This window comes from Vigna unguiculata, chromosome 7, assembly GCF_037176805.1.
Source record: "Vigna unguiculata cultivar grain cowpea cultivar isolate G323 ecotype 2 chromosome 7, ASM3717680v1, whole genome shotgun sequence".
Lineage (NCBI taxonomy): Eukaryota > Viridiplantae > Streptophyta > Magnoliopsida > Fabales > Fabaceae > Vigna > Vigna unguiculata.
In genome coordinates, this window is record NC_140798.1 from 38,258,683 (window position 1) to 38,272,627 (window position 13,945).

Here is a 13,945-nt window from a genome sequence, read left to right on the forward strand (position 1 = left end):
ATCCGAGAAGCAGTAGTGAGGAATTCATCACTATTCTTTGTCTTTTTATGATTGTATTATATATAGTAGGGGAAAAAAAGGCCTAGACTTCACAAGTAGAGACATGCATGAAACAGTCATAATAACCTATTTTCTTTCCGCAACTAAAAGAGAGTAACGTTTAACCTTTTTAAAAGAATAACCAATGCATAAAAAATAAGATAATGATACAAACCTTTATACACATTTGACGGATTAGTTTTATTTTAAGAAAAGAACATAATGCTTTTATCGGTGCACTTTCGAAGAAAACTGTACAAATGCAAACACGTAGTTAAAAAAAGAATCAGCATAACCTGTTGCAAATGCCACAAAACTGATGGACAGTTTAAGAAAGAAACGACTTTATTTTAGCTAAAAAGAGCATCTGAAAGCGAAAAACTGCTATTGAGATATTCTAATAAATAGCGGCTAGTAAATCGTCAACATTAGAAACATAATTCGGGCTTGAGGTTCTAACAACTCACAAGTGAATTCTTGATTCTCAAATGCTATCACAAAATAATTTTCAAATCCTATCTCAGGCTAGTGATTGAGGATACAGATCATATAAGACATTAGCACCTGTTGACTTACAAAAAAAAAGAATTTAGTTCTAAATACTACATTTTGGAAATGAGCGTCAACTTTCCAATCGAACTTGTCTGTTGATGGGGTTTGAGAAGAAATTCTATAAGACCGCTCTCAATTTAAGAAAAAAAATTCCTGCCCTCTCCCGCTACAATAAAGACCTCCAAAGGTATATCATGTGATGATAATTTATGTAAACAAATCCCAAAATTCAGCAAATGTATAAGCAATTAGCAAGCAGATTCACTAAGCATCTAACAGCAGACAAGTGCACTTGCAAACTACTCGATCACCCTCTCACTAGCATAAGCAACCTTCTGCAATATCATAGATTCAGCTGTACGAATAGCTCTCTGGGCTCCTGTTATGGTAACCTTCCTGTAATAAAAAAGCACGAAACGTGTAAAATATTTACGGTAAACATATTCTGTCAGGCATTTGCTTAATAATTTTTGTTATACTAGGATATGAAGCAAAGTAAAATCTTGTGTGAACAAATTCCCACCTATCAGTTGTTCCAGAAATGTAATCACCTCTATCTGATATCTTTATCCTCGCCCCACTAACCTGAAAAAGCAGGCGTTTCTCAAGTCAGTTTATTTTATTTAGTAATCACAATAAATACATAGGAATGTTGTTAGGCGTAACAAACCTGACTAATTTCCATAATATTCCTTCCACCACGACCAACAACCAATCCTATATGGTCATCTGCAACACCCATGGTCACCGAGTTACTCCGCTCCTCCTGGAACAGAAGACAATGTAAGTGAAACTGATAAAGCAAATCACTGCATGAGGATGCAAGGATTTAAAGTTAATCTCATTCACCACTGATTATATATAAAATTTCACGATAACATATTGATTAAGGGAAAAATAATATAGATATTGTAAGAAAAGTGAGCCAAATATGGTAACAGATCTCTCAAGCTTGAGACTCAATTATTTTTTCTATTTGACAAACTATTTTATGTTCTTATACGATTTTAATATTGTTATTATGTTCTTATTTTCAAGTCTCATAAAGTAGTATTTCCATATATTTGTAAGATTTCACACACACACACCGATAGGAACTGGTGTCTGAACTAAAGACAAAATAGGGACGAAATCCCAATCTATAGAAGAGAGCACACACTGCACAACAGTTGAGAGTCAGCAGTTCCTAATGCCCAAAGGACTTCATGCTCTCAACTGACAGGATAAAATCCCTCAACCCTCTTACTATTTATATACACCTACTGGTCTGCTAACATAAAGTCACTCTTAACAGGCCTAACCAATCACAGGCCCACTCCCATTCTTCCTAACAAAAGCCCTGGTATTTTTTACCAACTAACCTAACTAACTGCACACACACCTGCATACTCATGCAAACCAAACAGGTCCAAAATCACCTGAAATGTTGAACTGATTGGTTCAACTCATTGGACTGTCAAAGCATCCTAACTTCGAACAAGGTTACCCTTTTAACTAATGTTGATAAAAAACCATATACAGCTAGATTAAAATCACATTTATAGCATAGTGAAATAAATTTTAACCAGATTCATGGCCTTTATTTTAGCATCTAGTCAACTCTGGACTCTTAGTGCAAAGGCTTAATTAAATACGCAACTAATCCTTGCACACATACTATTTTTGTTTTTTCCCTACACACTTTTGGTCCCTCGTGTTAATATCTGTGGAGAAAACCTGTTGTAGCAACAGAGTTTCATCGTTGATGGCAGCAATTGCCACATCACAAAAATGGCATGTCATTAAAAATGCTACGTCGAATATCATGTTTTTTAAATTGTCAAGTCACCATGGATTTAAAAAGAAAAAATTGGCATATTAACAAGGATTACAAATAAATTAATATAATTTAAAATCTTTCATTGTTCTTGAGTGTGTGTGTGTCTGAAAATTTGGCAACTTACAACATGAAAAATTTCAAACAAGATTAAATGAATGGTAAGTGAAGAACCTTGTTGTTCTGGAACTTAGCTCCGGCACCATTTGGTCTGTAATTCACTGCATTGTATGCAGGTGGTGCAACAGATGGAAGCACATATGTGTATGGAACACCCTGATAACCCGAGAAGTATACACCTGATGTTTAAGTTAAATAAATTTTAATTAGGATCAAACTCACCAATTATGATTCCTTACAAAACACAACTACTTATACAAAGCACGGCATTTTAAATCTTCATTTTCACCGCCATAAAAAAGAGAACCTAGCTTTAAAATACAAAATTACAAAAAAAAAGGATCATATTTGAAGTATACTTTCTACTCTACTGTAGCTTTGTTAGAGATATCCATAGTTGCATATTGCTGCTTTGTTTCAATAAATACCATTGTTAGAGATATAATCCAGAATTGAGCGTCAATCCAACAGGTTAAGCACTTGGTTGAATTGAACAGTTGATTCTTACATGATATCAAAGAATCTGACTAGGATGAAGTGACCAATATATCCTTGCCAATCTCAGTATTTATAATTAAACTAAATTTAAGAACTAAGTGGAATTTCCGTTGACTGACCACAATTCAGGTCAAGAGACAAGATATGAAGATTAATAATTTAATGTGAACAATGCATGACTCACCTTATCAAAGTAACAGATTCTCTAATTTACAAGACCAGTTCACTAGAACGAGGTACAGCAAAACAAAAGGGAAGAACTTGCCTCAATATATATATACTGTTCCTTACAGAAAATCAATTAGGAAACGAACTCGCATATCAGGACAGAGTTAAAATTGCAATAAGAAACAAAAAAATCGTTTTTACTGCCAAAACATTTATGCAAATATGAGTTTGATAATCAGTACTGCATTAAATATAAATAATAATGCTACCAAGAAAATCTGACTTAAATTTGGAAATGATGACTTCCAAATCACGGTTGTGCAGATCCAAGCCACACAGAGCATAGTTAGTATGTGCATCAAGTGAAGCAAGATACATGTTTAAAGGAGCATACAATTAAAGCAAATTAGGCAGTATTCTTATAGCTAAATGCAAAATTAAAGCCGAATTCACAATCATTCAAAATTAAAACATGGATCTGATCTCAAACATATACCAACAACAACGATACAACTCCAGTGCACAAAAAAAAGGATAGAAATTAAAACACACAATTTTGAACCATGAAGTATAACCTTAACATTGTCACACCAACAATCAGATTAATTACAGAGCATGAGAGAACTTTAACTCTCCTTTTATTAATTTTAATTCACTGCACTTAAAGTTCCGTAACTTTATTTACAAGGAGAAAATATACTAATGGTTTATTTTGGAATTGTGTGAACACACACAGCAAGAAGGCAGTAGCATATGTGCAAAGTAGTACAAGTGTGAATACAAGCATAAAAGAATGATGTGAAAAAGTTTAGTATAAAAAGTAGCTGATAAATTAGTGAGTATGAAGAATAAATGGAAAATGAAGAGGTAATAATAAGTAAAAAAGGATTTAAAAAATCATATTATTTCAAAACATATCTATTTTACATAATTACTCTCAAGGTTATGAAAATATACCCAGTCATTGAAGAAACACTGCTTCCGAATTTAATGGTTAGCATGGCCAAACAGACGTATAATTAAACTGTGTGTGTGTGGAGAGAGGGATTTTGATTACCCAAAGACAGACGGGCCATCAGTTTGGTCCTATAATGAAAAATGCACTAAAATAGTCCTCCAATGTCAATAGTTGATAAACAATTTTTTAACATCAATTTTTTCCTACAAAAGGAACAACTTGATGCAAAAATTTAGTATTGGAATTTATTAGAAAACGAAATCAAAGGCTACGAATCTCTGTAGGAGCAAACTAGATTTCTATTGACTGATACACACACTAATAATTAAAATTGCAATACACGTACACATCAACCATTTATACCAATTACTAAGCAATAACTATATGCATGCTTCACTATGAATCTACAGTTTTTTTTAATCAATATAGTCCATATTGGATGTCTCCAATTGTAGAAATGAATATATCAGTAGTCATTAAAAAGACTATTTAATTACGTTATTAGATTTCCATCGTACTACTTTCTCTCCATTGAATAGTTTAAACCCATTTAGCAACACAGTTTATCACGTCCTCTTAAATTTTAGTCTCTTTCTAATAATTTTTCCCTACAAATATCAGGTGCAGTAACAGTAAGAGCTTCTAACAAGTAACCAAAGATGCAGCCATTGGTGCAGAACTGACTAAAGAACTGGATATGCGGGGACGTGACTTGAGCAGATAGAGATAAAGTGGAAGCTTGAGATGGGCAGCAAAACACTGAGTCGATAGGCACTGTTCACCACTCAAAATGTTTGAACAGATCTCGCTCAATTCACAACTTTTTCAACAGTTTGAATTATTTAAAGGTTTATGATTATAAAACCTGACTAGATCATCAAAGCTGGGTAGATGATGAGTTACATGTTGAACTGGACAGTACAGTGCAGTTTCTGAACTCTGAAGCAAGCATACACTTGTTATTTACAATTTTTCATACACAAGTCTTGCTCAGTAGGATCAATAGGTATTGCAAATGTATTATGTTATAAACTTCAACTGTTATATTATAAAATAATATGCTACTCAACGTTCAAGAGGGGACATTCTCCCGCCATGGCTATCCTTTAACCAAACAATAAAGTAGAATGACAGATGGGTGCATCTCATTGATTCGAAACAAAAAAGGTAAAATGTACAAAAGCATAAACTAAACTAAGAAAAAATGAACATGATATGACAATTCAAGTAAGGCCCCATTTCTCTCCTTGCAACGAAGAAAACCACAATTGTAGATTTCCATACATATAGAGAAACAGATGATATAAGATATTATGGGTAATTTTAGCATCAGCAATTACTTCCGTCGTTCATATTAGGTTCTCCAAAAATAAATATACATGATGTAATAGCAAAATCCACAAATGGATAACAGATATTGCACTATATGAACAAGTGTCACTAACCGGGATATGAGAATGGAGAATTCATGGACTGTGCATACTGAGGATCTTCAGCTAACTTAGAAACAATTAATTCAATTGCACGTATCTGTTCCTCGAGAGTTCCTGTCAGGGTAACTAGCCTATCGTTCTGTCCATAGTAATTATTATCTTGAGGAGATATCTTAATGCCAGCCTGAGAATCTTCAATAAATGATCTAATCAATGGAAAAAAAGTAAAAGCTAAGTTTTTTTTATCTCAGTCTATGATAATGAATAACATTAAAACAGAGAAAGGTTCCAACAGTGAAAATAACAGTTGACCTAACAAGAACTATTTTTCAGGAGGGGGCAGCAAGGGAAATAGAAGCTCAGGCAACAAAGAACCAGCATCCATCCAGGAAATATAACCAGTCGAAATCAAGATATATCAGAAAAGTAAATAAAAAAGGCAAGCATCAAGACTACTTATATAGAACATATTTTACATACATGGCAAACAAATAGGCCTCATAAAGACAACAAAGAAGAGTGATGATACCTAATGGTTGCACCTCCCTTTCCGATTATTCCACCACATGAACCATTGGGAACAATAAGTTTCACTTTTGTTTTAGGCTCAGCATCATTGTCATCCTCACTATGAAGCTAATTACAGGTAGCAAAATAATTTCAGATGCATGCAGGACATCTGTTCTTCAAACAACTAATTAAATCAACATCATAGAAATTACCTCACTGAGCAGCTTAGAAAGAATAAGTCCAACAGCTGTTAGTATTTCATTTATCGCACCAGATACCATGATAATCCTATCAGTAGTTCCAGGAAAGAATTCATGATTACGTGACAACTGGATTCGTGCTCCAGATTGTGACTGAAACTCAGTGATAGTTGAACCACCCTTTCCAATGACTGAACCAGCTGCAGAATTTGATACAAGAAACCTAATATATGTTGGCTTCTCCTCAGAATCTGAAAAAAAAGTGAACATGAAATTAATAACAGAATTAATTTAAAACTTTTACATGCTCACAAATCAAAGTATAATTGATGCAGTTAGGAAAAGCTTCTAATTCAAATATTAGAAAATGAGAGTAAAAAAAACACGCATGAGTCTGGAAAAATTTTAATTACATAATTTCACGTAGGCATTTTACAAATCACACTAATATATTTTTTCAGTGAATATACAACAAGGGAAGAGCACATACTTTCACTTATTTAATTTAAATAAGCAGCTTTAAGATACTCGAACAAAGGATGGGAAAGTTCCTTTGTCTCTCACTCAAAATTTTCTAACGTCATAATTCACATAAGCATTCCATAACATAATTCTCTTCTCCGAAATTTATATTAAAACACAATTTGCCTCAGCGTAAGAAAGGATGCTTCCCTTCGACCCTAACTGAAAGGAAAAAATTGAGACAAACTCGATTCTGAATTCTCTCCACCGATACCATACAGAATCTTAGAAACTTTTTGGCAAAGCAACAACCAAAACGAAATTTCAGACTTCGTAACTGCGTGCAGAATATGCCTCAAGATTATTGAAACTGAAATAATTCCCAACCTTTCTGGAATATAAATTGTTTTCGAAAAAGTTCCGTTAGCTTCAATGACATCAAAAGGACAACAAAAAATAGTATTCCCTCTACCTTGCTTGGTATCTCCAAAATTAAAAACCAAAGAAAAGAATAAAGACGGAATAATTACTCCACTCAGAAGCCATAATAATAACAATCATTCAATTACCAAAACAACAGAAGTTAAGAAAACGTAAAACCGAAAATCACATCCACACACGACACAATAACACTTCTACTTCACTGATTTCATAACAGGAAAATAGAAACAGAATCTAAATCTAGCGAGAAACAGCACTGAAGCTCCATTGTTATGAATTAGGGTTGGGAATGAAGGCGTTGACCGTGGAATAGCTCGCCGACATTCAGTCACTAACCTACATTATTGTCCGCTGCAAAGAGCAAGGTTAAGCGAAACGAAAGAACGAAAGCGATAGAGAGAGAAAACAGATCGGATCGGATCAGATACCTAGCGAAGGCGATTTAGGAGGAGGCGATGCAGCGTGCTTCCTCGGTCCCTCGGGAGAAGACACGTAGGAAGATTCCGTTGACTCCATTCTCCTTCTTCCTCAGCTTCTTCTACAACAACGACAATGGAAACCTCTTTCTCCTTCCCTGAGAAAGAGAGAGAGATAGAGATTATATATGATGAATGATTCAGAAAGAGAGCGAGAACAGGGAGCGCGAGTGTTTCATGTGAATGACTCAACGTGAGGATTGTGAATTATGAGAGAATTAAGGGAGTAGAAACGGAAGAGTGAGTGGGTGGAAGCGTAGAGAAGAGAAGAAGGTGCAGCAGTTCTGCTTGCTACATATCCAACGTGACCTTTGTCTCTCTCTCTCTATCTCTCTCTGCGTTGTTGTGTTTTGTATGTGTGTGATGTGTCAATGTGCGTGTTCTGAGGTGTGAGTCGGTGTATTCGGAACCGGATCCTCCCCAGCACTCTCTAGCAATTTGTTAACCGTTCGATGAAATGTAATAAATGGTTAAGATTAAAATATATTTCCTCTTGTATTTTTAAAAGTTTTTATTTTCTTATAATTCAAAAAAAAAAACTTTACTACTTTAATTAAATAAGGTATTTATTAAAAAAATAAAACATTCAAGATATCAAAAACTTCAAACATTTTAAGACGTAATATTAAATATGTATCATACTTGAAAGAGTTAAACATTTAAAAAAACGATAATGGTAAAAAATGCCACACATTATAAAAAATGCTATTTGTTTATAGTTTGATTAATTTTAAAATGTCTGACTTTAGATCTCTTAAATGATTTTGATGATATTTTGATCTAACGGTGTGCAGGGTATGGTGGAGGAGTGAAGAGAAAACTGGGTGAGAATAATCCGTTGCTTCTCGTGTTTTGTATTCAACGTTCATGCGCTAACTAATATTATTTCACGCCCTACACCCTGTTACAGCATGACCTTGTTGGCCATGACTAGGGTGTAACCACTATTTTTAATTATTCATCATTAAGTTTCGAAAAATATATTATTAAAAGACTATTCATGATATTAATTAACAATTATAACGAAATTGCCTTATTTGACTTACATACTTTATTCGAATTAATTAGCCACTTTGTTGTTTATCATTAAAAGTAAACTGGACAAAACATTATTAATCGACGGTTTAACCAAGCGTTTAAAAAAACTGTCCTAATATTGATTAGCGATGTCAAAAGATAAGATGGTATCGGTTTGATTCTTTAATTTAATCTTAATTTAAGTGTTACGTTTTTTTTATAAATTTGGAAAAAAAAATAATAAACTTTCTTTGTTTGTATATTCAAATTTTAAAATTTTTCAATTGATTACATGTTATTATATAGTTGTAATAACTATACGATGCGATCGTGTTGGAAATAGTTCAAGTGTGAATCAAAGTTTTACATTGGATAAAATAGACAAAATTAAACATTATATAAGAATAAAGACTCATAATACCATTATTTTAATGTTTTGGTGAAAAAGTGGTGTCAAATGTGTTATATGTATAATACAAATATCATATATATATATATATATATATATATATATATATATATATAACTACAATCTCTCAATAACCATGATTATAACCAATACATATGAAAGAATATATAACCCTTGAGGGGAGATTGTTAGGAAAAGTGTGAGTCAAAATCTCATATTAGATAGAATAGACAAAGTTAAATACTATATAAGAATAAAGCCCATAACATTTTTGTCTTAAGGTTTTGGGGTTAAAATGGTGTCAAATATATATATATATATATATATATATATATATATATATATATATATATATATAGTCAATGACTATAACCATAACTCATATGTGAAAAGTATATATAAATCCATCTTCTCTCTTTATCTTTAGTTAGTATTGTCATATAATATTAAGTTAAATATATTTATAGTCTTTTAACTCATTCTTAAAATTAAAATTCGTATAAACAACTCAAATACTGACCCAAAATTAGGGGTAATAAAATGATCAGCCTGGTCCGTTTTGGTTTACCCCGCCTTTGGTCTACCAAAAACGAATTGGGTTGGACTTTCCAACTACCAACAAAAACAAGACAAAATTTGCAACATGCCTTGTCACAGGTAGGGATGATAAATAAGCCCACCTCTGTGGATATTGTCTAAATTCGTCCCCATTTTGTTGGGACATTTACTAGGTATGGAAAATATCTGACTTTTTCAATTGGTTATGGGGATGAGGATAGAGATATAAATATTTTTCCCGTCCTGTACCTCTCATAATACTCGTCTTTGTCATATCTTCATTCTTGTTTAAATTATTAAAATGTTGATAGACAATTAAGTAACCTTATATATATATATATAGTTATAGTTATATATATATATATATAGTTATATTCATCTTATCATAACATTTTTTTAATTATGTTCAAATGATATACGACAATTAAATATGTTTGATGTCTCTCTCACATTTGAATATTTTTATTCTTTTTTAGTATTTTTTATTTATTGTATATTTTACTTTCACACAAGAATGTCTAACATTATCAATTTAAGTGTTCAATAACATTGATCTTTCATTTACTAGGTAATATAAAACACATTTATCTTCTTTACTATATAATATTTGAAAAGTTTTATTAAATCTCAAAGGTATTTTTTCATCTTATTATATCCTTAATTATACATTTATTTTCCTTTGTGCAATTTCATTTAATAGTTTCTCAAATTGTTTGTAAGATATTCAATATTTTTTAATATTTTTATTTGTTGATTATTTTTATCATGTAAAATATTGTTTTGATATATTTTATATAATTATATTTTATTTTATAACTCATTATCATATTATGATTTTATCACTATAATTGTATAAATAAATTTGATTTACTATAATATAAAAATTTGATGTAATTGTCAAGATTTTTTTTATCACCATTCAACATATATTGAAATTCAAAAGATATGGGATTTATGTTAAAATGTTATTATTATTAGTTTAATTTTTGTTTTTGGTATGATTTTAATTAAGTGGTGTATTATAAGTTGTATTAGTGTATAAAGATTCACTAGAATTTAAAAAATTGAAGTAAACACATTTAAAATATATTTTAATTTGAATATTTTTTTTTGTTTTTATTTTATTTTTTAATATTTTTAAATTTTATCAACTAGGTTTCATTAATGTTTGCAAACTTAAATTTTATTTGGTATTCTAATTTGAAATGTATACAATTATAATTTCTTTCTAAATATTTGATTTCGAAGAAACAACTATCTTTTTTTATATTGAATATTTGATAACATTATGTTTCATTTATCGTAATTTTTTATTATTTTATCAATATTGATTATACATTTTACTTAAAATAAAAAAATAAAAACTAATATAAATCTTTTAATTAATAAATTAATTGTGTTTTAGTAATATGTGATTTATCCATTTGTACTAAACCTTCCACTAAAACATCTCAACAACAGATAGGTAATTATATAAGTATAATTATGTTTATATTCCTCGTGAATAAATTTTTCAGAAATATTTTATATTTAAGTCTTTAATTTGTTTTATTTTTTATATCTATCTTTTATTTAAAATCATGTTCTCTTTTAAACATGACACATTTAAAATAGAAGATGTTTTATGTTTTAACATACGAGAAATTTATATTCTGACACGTCACATTACTAAATAATATTAATGTCAATTTAATAAAAATAATTATATTAAATATTTTTCTTAAAAAAAATAGAAATTCAATTAATTTAAAAAAAAAAAATAGGAACTAAATAATTGCATAAAACACACACACAACTGCGTGACTACACCTCTCATTGCACAACACACAATTATATATAGCACATTGAAACTGCAATCCAACAAAAGAGAATAAGATTTTAATTTCTAAATTATAACAAAAATAATAAAAAATCAACCAGTTTTAGCATTTAAAATTTCATTTCTTTTAAGTTCATAAAACATTATTTCACTCAACAACTAAGCACATTTTAAATTTTGCTAAGCTAAAGGTCTTAGCACAACAAAATGAAAATTCAGCTTACCTAACAAATAACAACAAATAGATTTTATGGGAATAATTTCATTAAATAAGAGTGTAAGGTTGGTTCAACGACTCTTATCACTAAGGAAGACTCACTTAAGAATCCAACTATCATGATTTTTGAATTTTTCATAAAGTATGTTTGCTTAAGAAGGGTTCTATTTACCCATAAAGTCAAACCCTTTAGAGTTTTTTTTACAAAACTGGCATACTGAGTCTTTTATTATTTGAGTGTTTACTCATTTTCTTGCCAAAATCACTACATTTACTTTAAAATTGACCATAGAAATCAATTGACTCAATTGATGCACGTTAAAAGATCGATACTCATACAACTATACACATATCACATATAAAAACTTTAACTTTTTGAGAAAGCATGTCAATATCATCCAAAATCCAATTAGGTGCAACCTCATCTCATTAATCATAGAAAAATATCATAAATTGACAACAAAAAAATAAAATTTTAGTAAGTATCTATCCGATTCGAGTAACAATAAAATATAACCTTACTGTTAAAAAAAAAAATTATACTAATTTATTTATACAAATGTGAAGACATCAACTATCATTTTAATAATTAATACTATCATCGTTATTTAATTTCCAAAAAAGAATTTCAAGAACTAACATATGTATCACCAGTACCATGTCAAATGGACGGTGAGTTAAGAAAAAAATGTAAAAATTAAACATGTTTTAACTATGTTGTTATCCTGTCAAAAAAACTTACAACTTAAGATATTATATTTTAAATTTCATGTTATTATGGTTATTTTAACCGATGAAAACTTCATCACCGATGGGAACTTCATCAATGATGATTTTCATTTCACTTTTATCCACGACCAACTTCTATATTTAACGTTAGTCATCACCTATCTTAAAGACCAACCCTCCAACATGTATTTTGAGATTTTAAATTTGATGTTGAAAACTCTTATTACTTGTTTTAGTTCTCAAAACCACACTCAGTCAAGTTAACATCCACTCGTTTCAATTCAAGCTCAATTGTTTGAAACGTGAGATATAAACAATTATTCGTAAAGTTTTCAATGTATTATAATTTTATTATTTTTATAATAAATTGTCTTTTTATAATGTAAACGAAATGAACAGTTATAGAAAGTGAACAGCCCAAAGCATTTATTGTATGAAATATAAAATCAAACATTTGATGATGTTGTCGTACCCCGTGAAATTATTTTACATTTTACTTTTAAATTTAATATTTATTTTACTTTGCATTTAAATTTAGTTTAATAAAAAAAATATTTAAAATTAAAATTATTTTTAATTATATTTGTATACATGTACATAAATATATATAGTTGGCGGGTCTTGAACAATGGGTATGTCTATTAAAATTAATGTATCTTTGAAAAAGTCATTTTTTGATGTGCAAAAGAATATAATATATATATATATATATATATATATATATATATATATATATATATATATTTTGAGTTTTTTTGACCGTGTTATCCTATTATAAAAAACATTTATCTATTGTATATATCATATAATCAAATATAATAAAATTGTAGTTAACTCTCCATTACTTTAACATAAAGTGACAATAAAGTTACATCAGGTCAAAAGTTTGAATTTGAATTTGTAATCAATTATCATACTCTAACAGATCTGTAATATGTTGTTCAGTCCTTCATATCCATTTGTTGCTACACTTTTGTTATGCATTAGATCTTGTTGGTACATCCAGATTGTCTCTAAATATGTTAAGAGTTGCATGGGACGAAATTCTTTCCTGATTTTCTGCACGGACAGAACAAGCAGCAAACTAAAAACTTGTCATGGTTAAGTTGTCTAGAGAAGGGACAAAACACCTTACTCACATTTCTTGCTTCCTAATAAGCATTCTTGGTCCCTATCCAGTCCCTTATTTGTGATCCTGGTTGTATTTCTAAATAGCCGAATGAATGCATTGAATTGGATAAAGAATCTAATCCAACTGAATAAAATTAGCCTTACCAATTTTATATTTCATCCAAGCCCAAATATGTAATTGTACCAATTTTTTTTTTTTCGAATCTACTTTCCCTTACCTAACTACAATTTTGTTCTTATGATTCCATGTGTTTCTTATCTATACATGTGTATTTTCTTTTTTATTGAGATATTAGTTAATTGTAAAAATAGTTAAATTCAAATTAAACATTATTTAAAAGAGTAAAATAATTATTTTAGTTTAAAAAAATTAAATGCAAATTAATAGTTAT

At 30.0% G+C, this 13,945-nt stretch overlaps 1 protein-coding gene across 3 annotated transcripts; it reads right to left on the minus strand.

Moving 5' to 3' along the window:
- Positions 1–407: 407 nt before the first annotated feature.
- BTR1L (binding to TOMV RNA 1L (long form)) lies at positions 408–8,037 on the minus strand. Of its 3 annotated transcripts, XM_028080271.2 has the most exons (10): positions 7,867–8,037; positions 7,626–7,771; positions 7,534–7,548; positions 6,307–6,545; positions 6,114–6,220; positions 5,597–5,790; positions 2,582–2,706; positions 1,262–1,357; positions 1,115–1,176; positions 408–987 (listed from the first exon to the last, which is right to left on the minus strand). In XM_028080271.2, the coding sequence occupies exons 2-10, from the start codon at positions 7,711–7,713 to the stop codon at positions 891–893; spliced, it is 1,023 nt and encodes a 340-aa protein (XP_027936072.1). In that variant the 5' UTR covers positions 7,714–7,771; positions 7,867–8,037; the 3' UTR covers positions 408–890. The 3 variants fall into 3 exon arrangements, with proteins under 3 accessions (XP_027936072.1, XP_027936074.1, XP_027936073.1); XM_028080273.2 differs by lacking the exon at positions 7,534–7,548; XM_028080272.2 differs by lacking the exon at positions 7,534–7,548 and having other exon boundaries at positions 7,626–8,007.
- Positions 8,038–13,945: the final 5,908 nt, after the last annotated feature.